Here is a 22,251-nt window from a genome sequence, read left to right as displayed (position 1 = left end):
TCATCTACATGAATGCCGGGACCCAAAGTTTCCCAGCAGAACGTTGCCCAGACCATCACACTGCCTCCGCCAGTTTGCCTTCTTCCCATAGTGCATCCTGGTGCCATCTCTGCCCCGGTAAACAATGCAGATGCACCCGGCCGTCAACATGATGTAAAAGAAAACGTGATTCATCAGACCAGGCACCTTTTCCATTGCTCCGTGGTCCAGTTCTGATACTCACCAGCCCATTAGGAGCTTTCAGTGGTGGACGGGGGTCAGCATGGGCACTCTGACAGATCTGCAGCTACGCAGCTCCATACGCAGCAAGCTGCGATGTACTGTGTGTTCTGACACCTTTCTGTCAGAGCCAGCATTAACTTTTTCAGCAACCTGTGCTACAGTAGCTCTTCTGTGGGATCGGACCAGACGGACTAGCCTTCAGTCCCCATGCGCATCAGTGATCCTTGGGTGGCCATGACCCTGTCGCCGGTTCCTTAGACCACTTTTGGTAGGTACTAACCACTGCATACCGGGAAAACCCCATAAGACCTGCCGTTTTGGAGATGCTCTGACCCAGGCGTCTAGCCATCACAATTTGACCCTTGTCAAAGTCGCTCAGATCCTTACACTTGCCTATTTTTCCTGCTTCCAACACATCAAATTCGAGACTGTTCACTTGCTGCCTAATATATCTCACCCCTTGACAGGTGCCACTGTAACAAGATAATCAATGTTATTCACTTAACCTGTCAGTGGTTTTAATGCTATAGCTGATCGGTGTGTGTATATATATAATATATATATATATATATATATTGTACAAAGCTTCTGAAATAAAATTTTCCTTTAATTTTCACCACCAGGTTAATGTTATCATATCGTGAACTTTTCAAAGCCCTACTCCTGAGTGGAACGCTGTGTTAGAGCAGGGAAACCACTACACTATAAAAAAAAGAAGGTTCTCCAGGACCAGGGCTGCGATTTTGTGTTCTATAAGATCAGCTCGGTGTGTGCTCCTACCTGCTGTGTTTAGCTCCAGGTCTCTCTTCACGAACGCTTTTCTCTTCTCCTCCAGCAGCTGGCTGGGGATCAGACCTGCGCTGCCGCCCTCCAGGTGACACGCCTGCGGCACAGAGAGGGCCACAGTGGAGCTTCAGGTATGTCAACCCACAAACACATTTCACACACCTTGCACCTGAATGCACCCTTTCTCCATTATTAGCTGTTTTTAGTCACATCAGTACTATTATGTTTGTGCCAGTTTGTGCCAATTGGCACTCACCTGCCACCAGTTGGGATCATCCTGGTTGAAGATCTGCAGGATTTCGCCACTGTGGAACCGAAGGCCAGCCTCCTTGCAGGGGATCAGATTATCGTGAGCGGGGTCGTAATCAAAGTGGCATTTCACAAATGCCTGAAACACACACGATCGTGATCATTACTCCCCGGGGAAGCTTTTATTTACCTCAGTCTGACACCAGCTTTGCTTTTCTCTTAGGCAAATTTTTAAATGAAGTTTTTTAATTCTTGGTCAAAAAGTGTTGATTAATTTTCTATAACAGCAGTTGCGACAGTAGTGCAGCTACAAATCACAAATCACAAATGACATCACATTCCTCAGCCCAGTAAGTGTGTTAGAGCACCGTAACACACACTGCAACACACACTGCAACACACACTACAACACACACTACAACACACACTACAACACACACCGCAACACTCGCCCCCTTCCATCTCTGTTTTAACATTATCTCTGCTGTATTTGGAGTGTGTGAGTCAGCATTCACACTCACACACTAAACATATTTACACACAGGGGATCTGTAAGAGTGCGGCAACGTGTGTGTGTTTGTGTGTCAGAATGAAATACACACACACACACACACACACACACACACACACACACTGAGACAGTCCATGATGTTAGTGGCTAAAAAGGGTCCGGTGACATTTGTTACATACGGTCCATACAGGCGGAACAAAGGGTCAGGGTAGGGGAGGGGCCTAAACCGCGTCACCATGGCAACCCAGTGGCCATGAAGCACTACAGCGTAAACATGCAGGAAAATTACCCTTTGTTCCCCTCTCTCTTTTTCTCTCTTGGGCTTTCTCCTGGACAAGCAGCAAATCATCCTCGTGTATCAATAATCTAAAAATATAACAGTCAGTGTAATGATAAATATCATTTAAAATATTATAATTAAGGAATAACACCTAATGGGCTGTGCGGTTATAGGAAAATAATCCACACCTGTGTGGTGTCAAGCAGGTTACTGTTACCACCTTGAAGTTGATTATTTGCCTATAAAATCATGTCCCAGTTTTCCGAAGATTATGATTTTTAATTTATTAATGTACATTACTTCATAGTTTTTATCCGTTTGTAGTTACATTTAAGGTTACGGAACAACAGTGCGGAAGTTAGCTCCTGTTCTCACTTGCGTTTTTTTGTAGCTCTAAAAGGTCGTTCCCTTACCAGCCTGAATGATAGCAGTGATAACGTATTGGAACGAGCGCGTTAACATAAACCTGTGATTTGTAGCCGCGCTACTGTCAGACCTGCTGTTAACCCGACAGGAACCCGACAGGAACCCGACAGGAACCGGCCTGGGCCATGCTGAATGTGGGCAGGAGGTCAGGATGACAGGAAGTGTGACTCAGGTGAGCACAGATGGGGCAGCCACATGGGGGAGGAGAGACGCAGACGTGGCCTACATTTCCAACGTACAGGACATGGTTCCAGGAAATGTTGATAAAATGGGCCAAGCTGTTGATGCGGTTCTTTAACCACACACACACACACACACACACACACACACACAAACACACACACACACACACACACGTGTGCGATATGAGACGGTGCTCTGCTACACGGACCGGTATCAATGCCTCAACCTTCTACTGAGCAAGATGAACCGTTTATGTTTTGCCCATACTGTCGAGTGCAAAAGTTTGCACCCCCCATGCTTTTTGAATGGAAAAAAGAAACTGTATATATATGTGTATTCTTAATTTTATCTGCAAATAAATACATTTTCAAGACCCAAGGTCAAACGTAGGTGTGATCTAAAACAACTCAGCAACCCGAAACAAAGCAACGTGAAAAAGGTTTAAAGTTAATCACCACATTCAGGAAGTGAGAAACTTTTGAACTAATTTCATTTTGTGTCTTTTATTTGTGATAATGATGATTAGGATGTCTATAAAATCCAACACACTGAGGTCCTGATTTACTAAGAGTCCAAATAATTCCAGATAATAAATGTTCATTTGTGTGTGCAATCAGAGCCATTGTTCATGCGGGTGAGTGTGTTGCGAAGGATTTATGTTATGAAGAATAATTGAGTGTGACGTCATCTGCGAATTCAGGGGAGATTTCTGCGTGTCCTAATTGTTCTCAGTTGAGGGACTCCAGGAAACTAAAACTCACAAATAAGAGTGATTAAAGGCAATGTGATGCATCAAAAAACTTGAAAATATGATACAAACTTAACATTAAGGAGCACAGACTCCTGACGTGCAGATGTTTGTCTGTTAATAATGAAAACCTTTTTTAAAAACTCTGTTTAAATTGAAAAAAAGTGCATTTAAACTGCATCATGTGTGCGAATGTGTATTGAATATCTAATATGAATTAAGTGTATGAACTTCAATGTCATTATTTTTTAAGAAACTTAAGTAAAGAACATGATTATTTTCTTCAGGTAAACCTTCTTATTATTAAGAATTATTAGTTTATTTTGTGTTTAACCGGCAAAAACAGGCTTTCACAAATTTATTACCTGCCCATCAGTTGGATTAATTTGCATGCAAAATGTACAAGGTGTGTTATTTTGCGTTCACAGTGTTGTACTCCCTCTGACTGGTACAACGTGCTGACACTGGAGACTCCTTCCATAAATGTTAACTAAACATCTCCTTACACATTTTTAATCTGTTTATGTGAAGCGTCCACATAACTGGATTAAATATTTTGTATTGGAATAATAATGTATTAGAATGAGCACATAAATATAAACCTGTGATTTGCAGCTGCACTACTGTCAGTGCTGCTCTTATAGAAAATTAATCAACACCTATAGCAGCACTGTGGTGTGATTTGATGTAATCCCAGATAAAGCAGAATCCAGACTGTGTCTGGTCTCGGCTTCAGCATTCGCCTCTCACACCACAATGACTGTGATCTTATTCATGACAACGAGCGGATTAGCATCCTGAGAGCTCTCCACAGCATGACACATCAGGTTTCAAAAGAGGGCTGATGGGATACCTGGGCCGTAACATGATCAAACCCACGCAAGCCATTTTGAATCTCCAGGGCTGACCTGAGAGGACTGAGAGGTCTGATGAAGGTTTGATTTGCACTAAAGCTCTTGTTCATCCATCTCCACTTTTCATGAGAAGAGGTCTAATGTTCATACGATGTTATGATGGAGATCAGGGGACAGCAAAACAGCAGTGATGGCAAAGCTGCTGCGTGATATCTTTCATCATCCAGTGCAATTTGGCTTAAATTTGGTGTGATGTGATCAGATTATGAAGCATTGGACAATCTGGTGCTGGAGCACAGAGCAGCAGGATGTGAATGCTGTTTTTCTTCAGCTCCTATCTGAAAACTGGTTGCACCACAACTAACCAATGGGGGGTGAATACTTCTGTAATCACAACATTTTTATCTGTAAATGATTATGCAAACTTTATCAATATTTCAATATTATGGGCAGATTCATGACATATAGTTCCATTTTAGTCCATTACAGTTGTAGGTTGTAACACTATAAAATGTAGACAGGTTCAAGGAGGGGGTGAATATTTATGCTTGGCACTAAAGTCTTAAAAAAGTCATAAAGTGCCTCCAACTCACAGCTTACCAGGACCACCCACTGGTCATTAATATTCATTAAGCAGACCTGAGTTGACTCGAGCTTGCTTAACAAAGCGAGAACCATTTTGTAGGCGTTCTTTGAAATCAGTCATTCCTGTTTTAAATCTAAGCAGAAATATTCAGATTTATTTATATAAATCATTTTTTAATGCCATGGAACTACAGGACATCCACAGTGTAGTCCCTTAATCATGAATAATCACAGCATTTCTGAGATAATTCAGAACAACAGTAATTTGCAATAGATCTGAGTAACGTTTAAATTAGCTCCACCCACTGCTGGAACAGAGCTGCTCAGTCCCGCCCCTTTTACTAAAAAGGTAATGAGCCATAGATGGTTCAAACAAAGGGAACAGAGTAAGTTGGAGGCTAGAGGAAAGCTAGTCAGTGTTTTCATCGGCAGAGGGTGGCTACTTTAACATTTCATTACTAAACGCAGTCACTTTAGTATATAATGTATAAATGTGTGTGCGTGTGTCGCTGACCTGGCGGGGTGTGTGTGGTTCCTGGTAGCTGGGCAGGATCTTGAGCACGACGCTGCCACTGGCTTCCTTTAGCATGTCCTGCAGCACTTTGGGGTCGCTGCCCACCTCCTTCCCGTTGACCTCTTTGATGACATCACCGACATGCAGGAGGCCCTGCTGATCGATCATACCACCATGCAGGATGCGTGCGATCACCAGCTCGCCGCCCTCCACACGGAACGTCACGCCCTGGGCATGAAATACGACAGGATGACCCGGCTGACATCAGCTACGGTTAACAGGCAGTCAAGAAGTAAATAATTTATTTAACTGTGGTAGCTTTATACCACAGCACTCTTCCACTGATCCAATGACATAGTATCAAAAAAACATCAACTCTCATTTAGCAAAATTTATCCAGCTAAGCCCAGGTTTTACCAGATGTTCTCCAGAGACTTTGCGTATGCCGACCATCCTGACAGCATCGGGAGGGACGGGCTGGTTGTTGAGGGCAGGGTCCATGAAGACACAGGGGCTGGGTGGTGGAGTCTCGTAGCTTTTGGAAGCTACAGAGTCGTGTGTTTCCAGCAGGGACTGGGGACCAATGAGAAAATAACTTGGTCCTTTCTTACAGTTTTGCCAGGCTGTGATGTACGTGACCTTTTGTGTTTGTGTGTGTACCTGAAAGTGTGGCTCACTGAGTATCCGGGCAAGTTCGTGTGCTGCCTGGCTCTGTTGGGTGAGCGGTGTGAGATCTTTCAGGATGTCCTGCACCAGTTCCACATTGTTCTCCCTCACTGCCTCCAGCTTCGGCTCCTCGAATCGCTCATGGGCCTGATTCACGTTAACACATACACACAAATGCAATACAAGCATCTTCCAAAACCTGCAATGCAAACAGTTGGAGGATCCGTAACCTAAAAGAAAAGTGAGGGCTGCTAGTTTTGTACACGTGCTAGACAGGTTTAGGTGGTGATAAAAAGAAATTTAAACCAATAAAAAGAAAACCAATCACCATTTCCAACTTTAATCCTAATAAATTAAAAACTAATAAGTAATGCTTTTTGCAAAATGCAAGGTCAGTGCAGAAAAATTACGCATTATGCTTGGTATTGTCTGAACAGGAAGGTCTTTAGACCTTAGACCGGTGGAAGGAACAGACATACTGGGGTATTCGGAGTGGAGGGAAAGTTCATTCCACCAGTGAGGAGACAGAACAATAAAGCAGCAGGATCTGGTGGTGGTGATGAAAAATCAGTCGTAAATCAGTGGGACTTGGGATAAACATTGCTAAAGTGGTCTAGATGGTGACCAAAACCGCAGGACTGCAAGTAAGAGATGGAACCAGGAGTAGAAGGTGGGACGGGGTTAAAAGGCTGTATGGGATAAATGATCAGACAGAGTAAAAGGTGGTACAATGTAAAGGAAGGGATTGGGGTAGGACTGGCATTAAAAGTAAGATGGGGTGAAAAGTGAAATGGAGTAAAGTGTGGGACAGAGTAAAAGAAGGGATGAAGTAAAAAGTGGGACTTAGATGAAGGGAGGGACTGGGGTGAGACTGGTGTAAAAGGTAGGACTCAGAATAAAAGGTGAAATGAGGTAAAGGGGAGGACTGAGCTGAAGAGAAGATTGGGTGGGACCAGTATAACGGTTAGGACAGGGGATAAAGGGTAGGATGGTATAAATTGGTGGGATTGGGGTAGAACTGGTGTATAGGGTAGGACAGATCATAAGGTTGAGATGGAGTAAAATGTGGGACAGGGTACATGGTGGAACTGAGGAGAGGTTAGAATGAGGTGAAGGGAGGGAACAGTGTCAGACTGATGTAAAGGGTAGGACTGGAGGTGAAGGACTAGTTTGAAGGTAAAGGTTAAGACTGGGGGTTGGAAATGTTGCATTCCTTCCATTTAAGGCGTAATTTTTATAACCTTGGAAAAAAAAAACAATCATTAAACCTGTCAAAAGGGCTTTTCAGAAAGCTCTCCAGACGACTAGCAGCATCTAAAGAGGACTATGCCTTCTGCTTCTCTTTTCTCCAGACTCTCTTTTCTTTACATCCACGTGAGTTCCCCTTGTGACTGGTTCCCTACAATCATAGTGAAGTAAATATTGTCAAAAGGTTTTTGTGTTTTGTGAGTGTACCTTTTTTCTGATACCCTTTCAAATGGTTCAAAAAAGACATAATGCATTGACAATCATAAAGTAGGTCAGGCCAAAGTAAGCGCATGTCAAAAAATCATCCAGCACACGTGAGGCCATCTCTTTGAGGTGAGATAAAGCTTCTCAGTAGGTTTCTTGAAACAGTGACCTGCTTATCTAGAGAAATACAATGTTCTGATTTTGGTGGTCACATCAATGCACTCTATAAAAAATCAAATCACCATACATATTCAAAGGCATAATGATGAGATAATAATGGGAATATCATGTCAAAATACATTTGATCATAGTGTTGTACAACAAACTGTATTAAACACGAGCATCTGGTTGCACCAGTTGAACTTGAGTTCAGTCATAGTCTAGTCGAAGCATAGTAGATGAATGTAATAAATGAATGAATTGATCAATCAATATTTAATTATTTATGCTCAGTTTCATTGCATTATTGTTTTTTAATTGTCAAGTTTCACTATTTATTTATTTTCATCTGAAATATTCCTCCAGGTGGTGAATCTGATAATTCTGTGCATCTTTTTTTAATCTACAATCACATTGCGTAGTTATGATTCACCATTAGTGTCTGTGATGTGATCATAATTCTATAAACCTCTCATTTTAAACTAGTTTCTCTTACCGTACAGTTTAGGAATAACTTCACACCCTGGATTACTGTATATCCTAAAACTCCAGGCAACCTAAATCTGTAATTTCTTTCTAATCAGGTTAATTTTGGTCTTGAGGCCACACTCTACACAATCTACAAAATCTGAACAACTGGTGACTTTTTTTCAGGCAACCAACCATCCTTGGTTAAAGACCAATAAGATTCACTCTTAGGCACAAAGGCACAAAAGGCACAAAGCAAGAGGTAACTTGCTTAAAGCTGCACCAACAAGCATTTACTCAATTTGCAAAGCCTTTTATCCAAAAAAACTTACAATTCAGCAAAGAGGTTTTTTTATTGTGAAAACTTAAGTAATACTGGACATAAAATAAGGTAGTTTCCATATAAACAAAAAGGAACTTTGTCACATGCTATAACAAAGTGATGTCTGCTTGGCCCACTTTTAAAGACCAGTTGTTTTGTGCTTTTGCATTGTGGTGAACACTGAGGTTAAAACGTAGTGTTGAATGTAAAGGTTAGGACTGGAGGTAAAGGATGGGGGTTAAGGTAGAGGTTGAAAGACAAGATTCAGACTTGGTGGTAAAGGATGATATTGAAGGTAAAGTCTAGGCCTGGTGGTAAATGATGTGGGTGAAGATAAAGGCCAGGACTGGCTGTAAAGGAAGGGGGTTAAGGTAGAGGTTGGAAGTAAAGGTTAGGACTCAGCAGTAAAGGATGGGAACCTGAAGGTAAAATCTAGGCCTAGTGGTAAAGTTAAGTAGTGAAGATAAATGCTAGGACTGGAGGTAAAGAATGAGGTTAAAGGTAAAGTTAAGACTGGAAGTAAAGGTAAACTTGGAGGTAAAGGGAGGGGTTGAATGTAAAGGCTTGCCCTGGTCGTAAAGGATACAGTTGAATGTAAAGACTAGGTTTTGTGGTAAATGATGGTGTTGACTGTAAAGGCCAAGACTGGGGGGGAAAAAATGGGGTTGAAGGTAAAGTTTGAAGGTAATGGTTAGGAATCGGAGGTAAAGAATGGAGTTGAAGGTAAAGGTTAGACCTTGAAAGTAAAGAATGAGGTTGAATGTAAAGGTTAGGACTGGAAGTAAAGAACGGTTAGGACTGGAATGGAAGGGGGGGGGGGGGGGGGGGGCTCGGGGTTGAAGGAAAAGGCTAGGACTGGAAGTAAAGAATGGGGTTGAAGATAAAGGTTAGGGCTGGGGTAAAGGACAGAGTTTAAGTTAAAGTCTAAGACTGGGGGTAAAAGATGGGGTTGAATGTAAAGTCTAGGAGTGGTGGTAAAGGGCAGGGTTGTAAAGGTTAAAACTGGGAGTACAGAGTGGAGCTGAAGGTAAAGTTTAGGACTGGGGTGGGGAGAGGGATGGGGTTGGTTGGAGGTAACGGTTATGCCTGGGGGTAAAGGATGGGGTTGAACGTAAAGGCTAGACTGGGGGTAAAGGGTACGGATGACTCTAAAGACCAGGACTGGAGGCAACCAACCATCCTTTAACCCAATTCCTTACCTTTACCTTCAGCCTAATCCTTTACCTCCAGTCCTAGCCTTTACCAACTAAAAGGCTACAGTTGAATGTGAAGGCTAGGACTGGTGATAGGAAATGTTTTATTCCTTACAACATAATTTTTATGACCTATATTTAAAAATAAAAAACACAAACACAAAGCTATCATTAAACCTGTCAAAAGAGCTTTTCAGAAAGCTCCCCTGAGGTCCAGTAGCATCTAAAGAGGGACTATGCTTCCTGCTTCTCTTTAATCCAGTCTCTCTTTTCTTTACACCCATGTGAGTTCCCCTCGTGATTGTTCCCTATCAATCACTGGAAAGGAAATGTCATCAAAAGGTTTTTGTGTTTTGTCACTGTACCTTTTTTCTGACACTTTATTCTTTTTCAAATGGTTCAAAAGGGACACAATGCATTGTCTATCATAAAGGAGGTCAGGCCAAGGTAAGAAGCGTGTCATTGAAAAAATCAATCATCCAGTAGAAGTGAGGGCAGGAGCAGAAGGAAAACAACATCCAAGAGACAGGATAGAGGAGATTTAAGAGAGAGACACTGGATTCTGCAGCATCATGCTAATTAAAAGCCAGATCTGGACTCACTCACTCATCTGGATTCACCACGGCATTTGCACGAAGTCCCACTGGGCGATACTCTCAAGCTTGAGCTCTCTTTGTATGCAACACATTCATGTTTCAATCTTTCTCTCTTGCAGTTGAGATGAAACTTCTCAATAGGATTCAACATCCAGGACAGCGGCAATAGAGATTTGCACATCGTTTAACAAGAGAAATAAAAATGTTCTGATGTTGGCGGTCTCATCAACGCCCTTTAGAAATAATCGAATGACCACACATATTCAGAGGCATAATGATGAGATAATAATAGAAGGAACGTGTCAAAATATATTTAATCATTGTGCTTTGTGCAAAAAATAGTAATAAACACCAGAAATATTCCTCCATAACTGAGTGGCTGCAGATGGTCAATCAGATCACTCTGTGCAACGGTGTTTTTTTTTAAATCTACAAATCACTTTGCGTTGTTATGATTCACCGTACGTGTCTCCTTTAACGTTTCTCTTACCGTACAATTTAGGAATCTATCCTAAAGTCCCCGGGAACCTCCATTTGTATATACTGGTCTTGAGATCACAATCTCGCTCACTTGCTTTCAGTAACCTCTTTATCCTGATCAGGGTTGCTGTGGATCCTGGAGCACTTTGAATAAGTGGGCGGGGCTAATCTTGGGTAAGGTGCATGTAAAATTCATTCTCATCAAATACAAGGCACTAAGCAAGAGCTAACATGCTTAAAGCTGTAGAATTCAGCAAAGAAGGTTTTTTTGTGTGATTAAGAAAAATTTCATATAAACAAATGGGAAATGTGTCACATGCTATTTCAAAGTGATATCTGATTGGTCCATTTTTAAAGAGGCAGGCCAAGCTTTTTGTAGTATTGCAACGTGATTAAATAAAAAAAAAAAAAAAACATTATAATTAAATATTAAAGCTGTAGCATGTTATGTATAAGCCCTGGTTCCTGTTTTTCTTTCACTTTAATGCACTTTTAAGAATTTCATTTAATGCCTCGTTTTCTGTTTTGTCCTTTTCTCTCCTTGGACGGAGAACTGTCAATCAAATGTGCTCATTAGAATATTAAACCACACCCATCTAGAAGTCTAATATAACACTGAGGTTAGTTATTTTACCCTGGAAACTAATGATTGGTGAGTGGACTAAGCCAGCAGGAGATGCAGCAACACCTGGCAGTATGTTTCTGTGTGTGTGTGTGTGTGTGTGTGTGTATATGGTAACACCCACCACAGGGCTCTCCATGATGCCCTTCAGGAAGATGAGGTCTAGATCATTGGCCGTGGTGGAGCCGGTGCTGTCACTCAGTGTGTCCACGACGCTGTGCATCGCTGAAGAGGAGAGCAGAGAGGAAGTCAGAGAACAATCAACGCACAACTATAGAAAAAAAAAAACTCACGGAAGCTTTTCCATGGAAAATTAGATTCATTACACACCAACCCACTTTAGCCTTCCTGTGGTTCGTGAAACATAGTTACTATTTCTCTTCATAACAGCTTAGAATTTAAGCTGTAGGATCGTGACTCTGCTCACACACCAGTGTCCCTCATCTCATTAAAATGCATGTTAATTAATGTTCACTAAATCAGGCGTATTCAGAGAAAGCGTTCTCCGGGATTGCACTCTCAGTTCTCTTCTGTAGCTAAACCGAACTCCTTTCCAGAGGGTCTGTTTTCAGTCTCGCTCATTAAGACTTGCTTGCACACCTGCGTCATTTTCCAAATCCACTCAACCGAAAAACCAAAAGCGGCAGCGGAGAGAACTTTGATGTTCTCCTCCCTTCCTGTAGAGTGTGTCCATCCCTCACATCGAGTGTGTGAATGGAGGGAATTTGGAGGATGAGTCGTGAGTACGCCGTGTTGAAGCTCACAGCTGCTACATAATTGGATTTAATTACGCAATCCACTCGTCTTCCTCTCACTCACTTCCTCTCCCGTGTTGTTTTCTGATTGCTGCTCTGTCTGGTGCATCCCTGGATTTCACACACAGACAGAAATTAGAGAGCCCGCTTTTCATTTTGACAGAACAGATGCATTGGGCTTTGAAAGGCGTTGGGGGAAAATGAAAAGGAAGACTAAATTAAGTACGGGTAGCGCTTCATAAAATAGCTGAGCTTTCAGAGATTACTGATTTGTGCTGATCTTCTCCTTCATACGGTCCTGGACATGTTTATATGAGTTTTATACCACTACAGGATCTTTACTTATATTGAGACACCTCCAATGTAGATCCAGTGACCAGCTCACCAATAAGAGTCGACTCTTTCTGCTCCCAAACGGCTCATCACCAGTTTTTTTTTTTAAGTTTATGATATTTATAATTTCTGGAATAATGAACAAAATAAAATTAATTTTGAATTTTCAGCTGTATTAGTTAAAAAAATAACAACTAAAACAAAAAAAAAAAAAAAAAGAAAAACTAACTCCTGATTGTTATAAAAGATTATATATTTTTGATTAAATATATATATAATATATATATAAATTCAGAAAATAATTTAGTACAGGCAGAATATGTGGAATGCATAAATAAAATAATCAATAAACACAACTTTATGATTAAAAATATTTTAAATATGTTTAAATATTTAAAATACACATGTTTCTTACTTTGTTTATTTATTATCTTATTATTTTTTTTAAAAAAAACTTTGCCTGACCTGGTCACACATAACATAATACATTCAGGCAGATAATTAATACATTCCAGGTAGATTATGAAGGGGCTTTATAAGAACGCGCACACTCACACACTCTCGCACTCTCACACACACACACAAAGAGTATAATCCAGTGTGAAAAGGAGGCCGATAAAGAGCCACGACAGGAAGCGGATTAGCACATTCCCCTTCGCTAATTAACACACAGGACATGGAGGAGAGAGATGAACAGCAGCCAAGCAGAACAGGTAAATAATCTCACTTTCTCTTCTCACACATCCTCTACCAATCCATTCACACGTACCACATACACACACGTAAACAAATATACACATAGATGCAAACTAACACATACACTTAGTGCACTGTTAGTCACCTTGTAGGTGTTCAGTTACAGAAATGAGTTAGTTCCTGTCCTTTATGATGTTCTAACAGCTGGAGACATCTTCCATAGGTGTTAAAAATCTGTTTATACGGAGCGTACAATGATCTGTTACTATACAACGCATAACGTATTCGAAAAAGCGCGTTAATATAAACCTGTGATTAAGAAGGGTATTAAGTGCATTAAAAATGCTAATGCTGCTAATAATAGTGAACAGACAGGCACCAGTGGGCATTAAATGGCTTGAGAGTCGTGAATTGATGCTCTATGATGACATATTTCCGTTTGAACAGGAAGTCAGAGTGACAGTGTGTTAAAGTGCTTGAACAGCCAATGGTGTTCAAGATACCAGGATGATAGCCTAGACGTAGAACCACAGGGACATCACCAGGAGACATCTGACATGGTAGATAAAATGATGTTACTGACTTTTACTGATGGAGAAGTGCTGACTGTGTATAAACACGAAACTGCGTTCTCCGTCAGTCTCACGTAATGACATTCTAACATCTGTTGCTTTATTTTGTGAAGATTTATAGGTCGCACATCGCATGTGCACTTCAGTAAAGGAAATCCCGTAATTTTGTTTGAAAAACATTCCGATTTTTAGGGAAACACCCTGGCAAGACACAAAAGGAAACAGGAAACAAGAACAGAATGGATGACCTGGTGCTACTTACGTTGGCGTGTGGACAAGCATGTGGATTCATTTCCCATAACCTCCTTTGTGACAATGAAAACTTTCCCAGAGATTAAAATAATTTCTTTAATCTTGGTGCAACAGTCAGAAGAACCACATGTCTCCCAAATTCCTACAATCTGACAGTGCTAACCTGAGGCGTGTATTTTCATCTGTTAACTACGAATAGAAAACCAATAGCCTGGACACAAAATCTGTTTGTCACAGGTGCACAGGTAAGTGACATGCCCACCCGTGACATTAACAATCTCGAAGCGACTTGTGCTTATAAGCGGTTTGCAACATGTTTTCCCAATCTGCAAGATAGCCAGCATGATTGCGTGTTAAAGTTCTTGAACAGCCAATAGCATTCGAGATACCAGGACAATATCCTAGGCGCAGATGGTGACTGAGAGCCACAGGGTAGTCACCGGGCTACATCTGACACAGTATATAAAATTACATTACTGCATGAAATCCCAAAATGAGAGTGACAACTTGTTTACAATCCCTAAAAATAACTGCACAATAGCCAATGGTGGTATGATGGGAAACGTTTTGCGTAGGGTGCAGGGTTTGGGGACTGTCAAAGGTCATTCAGCACCCAGTATCCAGGAAATAAAGGGGCAGCTGAGAGTCCTCAATCCCCGACTCTTTTACTTCATTCTCATCTACATATCTGTTAATTAAAAACTCTTTGTTATAGCTTGCCATTTGGACAAAGGGAGAGAGTGAGACTGAGGGCAAGAACAAGTCAAGCTGAGACAGATTCGTTAAACGGACGACGACACACCAAGTTGGACTAAGGATCGGACCAGCAGCTTTACACCTGATTGATCTAAAATCCCACAACTCATTTCTGGGCACACCTGACAGGATGGTCTGTCTCATTTCTATAGAAAACACACAACTTGGGAGCCAGATTTAAATTGCAGACCTGACGCGATAACCAGTCGACAGAGCTCTGCCGTTTACACCAAGAAACGAGAAGAGCAAACGAAAGTGAGATCCATGAAGACATGGTTTGCCAAGGTTGGAGTGGAAGAACTCAGGTGGCCTGCACAGAGCCCTGACCTCAACCCCACTGAACACCTTTGGGTTGAACTGGAATGCCAACCATGCCCCAGGCCACCTGGATCACATATGGGTGTGATGGTCAGGTGTCCACAAACATTTGGCCATATAGTATACATACAGCATGATGGAAAGGTAAAGTGAAAAGTACTAGATTTCAAAAGGGTGAGGAAAATATGACTGAAGGAAATATTGGAGGTCATGGCCAAGCTGCCTATAGACAATTTAGAGTTCTTTTCCAGGAATGTTGGTGTTGCTCAGATATTTTGAGGTTTTTTGTATTAAAAAAACTTCTACCTGGGAAGTGCCTGAAAGAATTCTGCTTTGGTCACATCACAGTGACTGCATCCCGAACACATCTGTACACCAGTTTTGATGGGTCGAGTAATCCGACCACCAGACCAAAAATAAAGGCAGCTGATTTTCTAAGATGTTTTCCTGCTTTCCTGGATGATCTATCCAGTCAGGTCAGCAGTGAGCCAAATGCATAGGGACTTGTGTGGATTGTAAGGACAGGGTCTTCCTTTCAACCTCAGCACAGGCAGTTCCAGGTTTTCCAAAGGAGAAAAAATATATATCAAGTACAATTTTGCCCAGGTTTGGCAACAGGTCAGGGAAACATTGTAAACAGAACTATCTAGGATCAGAAGATTGATGATTTCGAACTTATCCATGGCCAGGAGACCAAAAGAACACAACTGGCTCTGCTATCTGGGCAGGAAGGTTTACAGTTCATTCAGCATGAGGTTCCTGCCTACTTTACTGACATATTCTCTACAAATGTACGTTTATTTACTTATTGTGGAGAGCCTAAGAATCTTTATGGTCTTTTAAGAGGAGCACTGCAGCTAGTCATGATCTGTAGCGGGATGTGTTTACGGAACAAGTACGTTCTCCGTGGTTGTCTTGCAAAACACAAGACAATAACCCTAACCCAAGGTATCATGTTATATAGATGTCATGTAAGTAGACAATTTGATTTGTGTATTTTCTTTCTTCATTTGAAGATTCTTGGCAATACACTGATGTGGTGAGTCTCAACAGATGCTATAAACAGTGCTGGTACAGACAGATGTAGAGAGGATTATTTCTGCCTTCAAAATGTCAAGACATTGGGGATTTCAGAAGTCCAGAATTTAGATGTGTTGCCAAGGAGAGCTGGTCCAAAGGTTTTATAAGAAAAGAAGGATGAAGTGTTCCAAACATGCTGATTCCCATTACGACCAGTGAGATGGAGATGAATGTGGTCTAGCTCCTGCTCTACACATGACCCCAATCTCAATGGCCCTGAATTATTTCATACATTAGGGGTTGTAGGACTACAAATATTTACTATCACCCAGTAATTCATGTTGTCGACTAGTCGAAACCTGTTTCAGAGCATTGCTTTTTTTCAAGGCCACACACAGGCTACAAATTACATTTCCAGCTTCAGGGCTTTTTTAGGCCACACTATTAACAACAGCAGTAAATCAGCTGTTAAACACGCAGCGTGGCGCAAAAGTTCCTTATCGCTTAATGATGGATGGAGGATGTGATGTCTACAGTAGGGTCTGGGAGGTTTTTCTGCAATGTTTAACTCTAGCCTCAGTAGCGTCCAAAGATAAGCCTGGATCTGCCTCTTTGAGCTGGCATGCACCGCCGATCTGACTCTAAGCTAGCCGAGTGGGATAAGATAGTGACGTGCAACACGCGGCTCTGAGAGCGCTCATTCTCACTGCGCGGGTCACAATTCACTCACAGTGCCACAGTGCACAGATCTTTTGGCTGTGGGTGGGAGTGCAATTGAAAAACTTGCACACACCTCTCCGCTCATACAAAGTGTTAAAGTCCATTAAAGCAAAAGAACATTAAAAACGATTCTCCCCATTCCCCTATCACCTACCACCAATGTCGTAAAACACTCCAGAGAATATCTTGTGAATTTAGCTTTACGTCACACACCTTCACCACGGACTTATAATTGGTGTATATGACTCATTATAAGCTTACAAAGCCTGTCCATAGACCTTAATTATAGATTGTAGATCTTCACCTTAGACCTTAATTACAGATTTACACCCTCACTCTAGACCTTTATTATAGACCTTTACAATATATGTGCTAAGCTAATAGTTTTCTGGCCCTTGCTGGATTTTTAATTTTGAATGACTTGACAGTGGAAACCTCACACACTCTGACCATGGGAAAACTTTTACATTTAGCTTTTTATTCATCTAAAATGTAAAATTCCTACTGCAGTGAAGCAATTAGGAAATGTATGCAGTGTATGTAGTGAAGAGGTGAAATTCTAGCCACAGATTAGCCTCTAAAGTCTTGCCGTAATACGCTTTTCCAAAAGATAGTAAAAGTATTGATGAGTGTGAGGAACCGTAATAAATAATAAACTGTAGCTAGCATGGCCTCATAAACCTCGCTAGCATGCTTGCTCTGAACTCTACTTTCAAGAGTGCTCTTGGCAAAGAAAACTTTTAAAGGCATGGCCTTTAAAGACATAGCTTTTAACAATAAATCTCATTAGGATGAAATAAAAGAAAGGAAATTCCTTCGAAAGTTCCTTTCAGTAAGAAACACAACAACCTTCACAGCAAGTAATTATCTAGCCACTGGTGTAGCGTTAAGTGATTCCACTGCTATTACATTCATAAATCTGTAAGTAAAGGTAAAAGACATTTATAAACACAGGTAAATTTCTAGATAAATAACTTAAAACTTTAATATAACCTCCAGAATCTACAGCACATATAGCGTCCCTGCTCAATTTCTTTAACTGATATTCAACTCTACTTTAGGTTCATATATAATTATTAAAATACTTTTTTAAAAATCGTATTATGTTTTTTGCGTTTCCACGAATCGTCCATTACAGGTAATAAAACATCTGCACACATTCACCCCTATGGAATATTTGGACTATTCCACAAGTCACATGTTCAACAATTTCCTAAATATCATGGGAAGAAGAAAAGTAAGCTCTTCCATTGTTTTTTCTTTACTTTCTGTATGATTCAGTGATATTGACTTATGAGGTCATTAGGAAAGTACAACACTGTTACGCTGTTTATAGATTGAAAGTAAATTATTAATTATACAAAATAATTTTAAGTAAATGCATATGCCATTAGAATGGATGCTAGTTAACCACATTTTGTGTAATTCTATGCTTTAAAAAAATCAACCCTGCAGTCCATCAGCATAGAAACCTTGTTTGTTGTCCGAGATATGGTTATCACATTTTTCCGAATTTTAGTTAAATGCACGTTTTCTTCGCTTCAGTGTGAAAAAATTATTTTAAAAATATAGTTTAATTGTTGAGTGTCAAGCGCTAAATTGCACCACAATTGTGGGATCATCCAAATGGTCTGTTATTCGAAAAACGCAACCTCTCAATTTGTACACAAACGATAAGTGATAATTTTTGAAAATTTTCCTCTGTTTTTTTTTTTTTTTAAAAATCATGTCCACATGAGCAGTGTTTTCGAAAATATCTTCACACAAAAACAATTTGAAAACACCAGTACCAGAAAAAATAAATCATTAACTGTTACGTGAAATGGCTTAAGAATAACGTTAAGAGTCATGTACTGAGCGGTAGAGAAGGAGAAATGCGAGAAAAACAAAACAAAACAAAACAAAAAACATGGCTAAAATCCCAAAACAAAAAAATGACAAATACAAAGATTCATAGGTGTGGCCTGACAATGATGTTATGGTTACAGTTATCCAAAATCTCCATTCGCGGTACGGTTTGTAGCGCTAATATAACAAAGCGAAGTTGAATTGAAATTTCGTTTAAACACGTTTTGAAATAAGAAGTGATATAGCACAAAGTAACGTAGCGCAAAGTTTGGGTAAATGTAGCGCATTCGTAACGCACGCAAAATTGTGCTGTGATGTCAAAGTTTAAAAAAAAAAAAAACTATGTTTTTTCCGTCCACATGAAATCAGTGAAAATTGTACGTTTTGTGGTTGGAAAACCAAAACACCGAAAAAAACACGATGCTTTTAAAATGATCTGTACAAATATGGATGGGCCTCGGAAAATAACACACTCGCACTTCACTTTCTCTGCACTCAGGAAGCTTCATCAGGTACTTGTCTGTCACCTGTTTTTTTTTTTCTCTCTCTTGCTCCTTTCTTTTTCTTTTCTTCACTTAAAACCCAGAGCTGATAAACATTATCATTATATACAATGCTTAATACTTAACGACATAAAAATCCTCAAAACGTCATTAGCGTTAGTATTAATGCAAACAACATCACCATCGTAATCGTAATCAGCATACGCATGTTCTCTCTCTCTCTCTCTCTCTCTCTCTCTCTCACCTCCTGGACTCCTGAGAGAGTTAAGAGAGCCAGCCTCCTCCAGAGACAGCCTGTTAAAGAGACTCCCAGCCATGCTTCCTCCGTCGCTCTCTCCTTCTCTGCCTCTCGCTCGCTCTCCTCCTCCTCCCGTTCCCTCGCTTTTTTCACCTCTCTGACGTCAGCGACGTTTGCCGGCCTCCCTTCCCTTCCCTTCCCTTCCCATCCCTTCCTGAATCCCCTCCTCTCTCAGTCTCTCAGTCTTCCTCTCCTCATTAGTTCCCGTCACCTGCTTCTCAGCGCAATCCTTCTTGACAATAGCTGGGAGGGTTCGCAAGAAAACAAGGCTCCCCACGTCGCTATATCAGCTCTCTCTTGTATCTTCTTTTCTTTTCTTTTTTTTTTCTTCTTCTTCCTTTTTCAGAAGCTCGGTTTATCAAAAGGCACCTCTGATGCTCCTACTGGGAATTCCAGACCTATCAGCGAGTCAGATCAAGAGTCGACACTTGTGGCTCCCAAACGACTCCCCGCTGTTTTGCTCTAAACTGGACGATGCTCGTGATATTTTGACGCATTGTGACATTGTGACTAAGTAACTAGATATCACGGATATATTTATTATATAGATATTATATAATATAGATATTACTCATGCATATCCAACTGTGGATATGCCAATTACGACTCGGCAAACCTGAAGCAGAGAGATCCCGAACTGGATTTCTGACTTCTCTAAAGTTCTTTTCAAACATGTCCAAAGAAATCATCGCTATCATGAACGTATCGTTAACTAGATGAGCTCCTTCCAGATCGTGGACACTACACCACAAATAAAAAAAACGATATCTCACTAAATAAAATTTCTTAAATGCAGACAAAATTCAACTATTTCTCTTTATTAGATTGTTCTGAAACAAAAAGAAGATTATAAATCCTATTTCTACATATTTTTACTCATTTCAAGATTTAAATTGTCTTATTTTTTGTTAATTTCAAGCGTACTTTATTTCTAGAAAGAAGCAAATGTGATCTGCTTTTAAGCTTGATTAAATTAGTAAATATGTCTAGAAATAGGTTTAATGTTCTTATATTTGTTATGTAATAATCGCATAATGAAAACTATCAGATAAGTTTTCCTTTAATCAAGATATTTTTTTTGTATTTTCAATTTTTAGCCGGTGTCATTCAACCAGAAGTCATTCAACCATTTGAAACTCGTTTTATGATACCGGTTTATTGCCATGAGAGCTATAACTAATCATAAACGTCGATGAAGCTTGTTCGGCTGTTTGGACAGATGAAGTAACAAATGTTTTATGTGATTTAATTAACGAACGCAAAAATTCAAACATCACCGCAACCCTGACCAGGATACTGCACTCACTGAAGACGAAGGAATTCATGCTCAGATGTTGAAAAGAGGTTTCCATGGAAACATTATCTACATATAACAGAAGAAGAAGGGAGAAGGAAAAAAAACGATTCGACTCTTAACATTCACCTAAAAGAATCAGAATCAGAGAGTCGACTCGTTTTGTGACTCTTTTGTGAGAGAATGAGTGGAGTGTAATGACTCCGTAGAGAAAGCAGAGGAAAGGGAGGAGTGAGATTTCTCTCTCCTGAAGCCATCCCGAGGAAACCGTGATCTTAATCTGGGGAAAGGAATCGTCGTCCAACATGTGTGACAACGCCGCCTGGGTCCAACTTTTTAACTTGGGCGTAAACAAGAGGAAAAGTATAAAGACCTGACTGACGTGTCAAACGCTAATGGCTAATCCTGCCTTCATTAGGACAGACTCAGTGCCAGCTGGAGGGAGCCAACATTTCTGCACAGAGCTGAGTCTGGAGTCTGGAGATTAAACATGTGGGCTTTCAAAAAAAAAAAAAAAAAAAAAAAAAAAAAAGCAAATCCTTTGATCTTGAGGCAAACGAGACGGCGGCGAGAAAATCTGTCCCAAATGCAAGGATACAAAAATCAAACACTTTCCGCAATCCAAAGCCAATATACATGCAGCTAAACAAGTAATGGATGATGATAATTGAATTAATTGACTCATGATCAGCCCGTGATTCGGTTTTGTAGATTTTTTTCAGAATATCAATTATATTTAGCTGCTTTCTTTACTGCCTCACTGTTTTTTTCCACCACCACTTATCCAAATTTCTTCCACACTATATCGATCAGAAAAAAGAATATCCTCAGAAACTGATCATAAATATAAAGATGTGGTGTAGTTTAAGCTACATTAAGCTTTTTTTCAACAAAAATTACCCACTACTGGATGTGAACATGAACTGGCTTGATCTCCTGATCATGACTCTGAGGAGAAACCTTCATAGGACGCTTTTAGGAAAGAGCCACATGCTGTAGCTACAGGGACACGATAATCGTTCTCTTCCACGCCATTAGCGATCAGGATTCAGATCTGATGCTAATCTGTGTTTTTATCTTTTTTTTCTCTTGCCTTGTTTGCATTGTTTTGATTGTTTAGTAAACCAGTAAATGGATTAATGCGGCGTGTTTGGCAGAGAGCTCCGAGGCGGCGTGTCCAGGGATTTATTAGAGAGAGAAAGTGGGAAGAAAGAAAAAAAAAAAAAACAGGAGGCTCACCTGAGTCAGAGCTGGATGATGCAACAGGCATGGCTGGTATCTTGGGACTTCTGGGCTTTCTAAAATGAGGAAAGAGAGAGAGAGAGTGAGAGAGAGAGATGATAATAATAATAATAATAATAATAATAATGGAATTTTTTTTTTATTATATTGTAAAAAATACACTGTAAAATGACATCTTAGCTAGTAACAATATCCTTAATATAGGCAAATTCAGCTACTATTTCTCTTTTGTCTTTAGTATTTATTTATTTTTAAACAAATATAAAACCACTAAGCCAATTTCTAGACATATTTACTCATTTCAGGCTTAAAATCGACTTGTTTTATT

The 22,251-nt window shown here is 40.3% G+C and overlaps 1 protein-coding gene across 5 annotated transcripts in view; it reads right to left on the bottom strand.

The window, feature by feature from the left end:
* The window catches only part of mpp2b (MAGUK p55 scaffold protein 2b), a 43,244-nt gene that overhangs the window by 6,374 nt on the left and 14,619 nt on the right, over nucleotides 1-22,251 (bottom strand). For 4 of the 5 annotated variants that reach the window (XM_026947871.3, XM_026947872.3, XM_034309412.2 and 1 more), the window contains exons 2-8: nucleotides 21,921-21,979; nucleotides 11,441-11,541; nucleotides 6,019-6,171; nucleotides 5,776-5,931; nucleotides 5,359-5,586; nucleotides 1,265-1,396; nucleotides 1,003-1,105 (exon numbers count right to left, since the gene is read on the bottom strand). In XM_026947871.3, the coding sequence (XP_026803672.1) occupies nucleotides 1,003-1,105; nucleotides 1,265-1,396; nucleotides 5,359-5,586; nucleotides 5,776-5,931; nucleotides 6,019-6,171; nucleotides 11,441-11,541; nucleotides 21,921-21,951 (904 nt within the window). In that variant the 5' untranslated portion in view covers nucleotides 21,952-21,979. Of the gene's footprint in view, nucleotides 1-1,002; nucleotides 1,106-1,264; nucleotides 1,397-5,358; nucleotides 5,587-5,775; nucleotides 5,932-6,018; nucleotides 6,172-11,440; nucleotides 11,542-19,333; nucleotides 19,476-21,920; nucleotides 21,980-22,251 lie in introns of those variants that run through there. The other variant, XM_026947869.3, reaches the window with a different exon arrangement.

Source organism: Pangasianodon hypophthalmus, chromosome 12, assembly GCF_027358585.1.
Source record: "Pangasianodon hypophthalmus isolate fPanHyp1 chromosome 12, fPanHyp1.pri, whole genome shotgun sequence".
Lineage (NCBI taxonomy): Eukaryota > Metazoa > Chordata > Actinopteri > Siluriformes > Pangasiidae > Pangasianodon > Pangasianodon hypophthalmus.
Note: the sequence above shows the minus strand (reverse complement) of the source record. Positions and strands in the feature narration are given on the sequence as shown.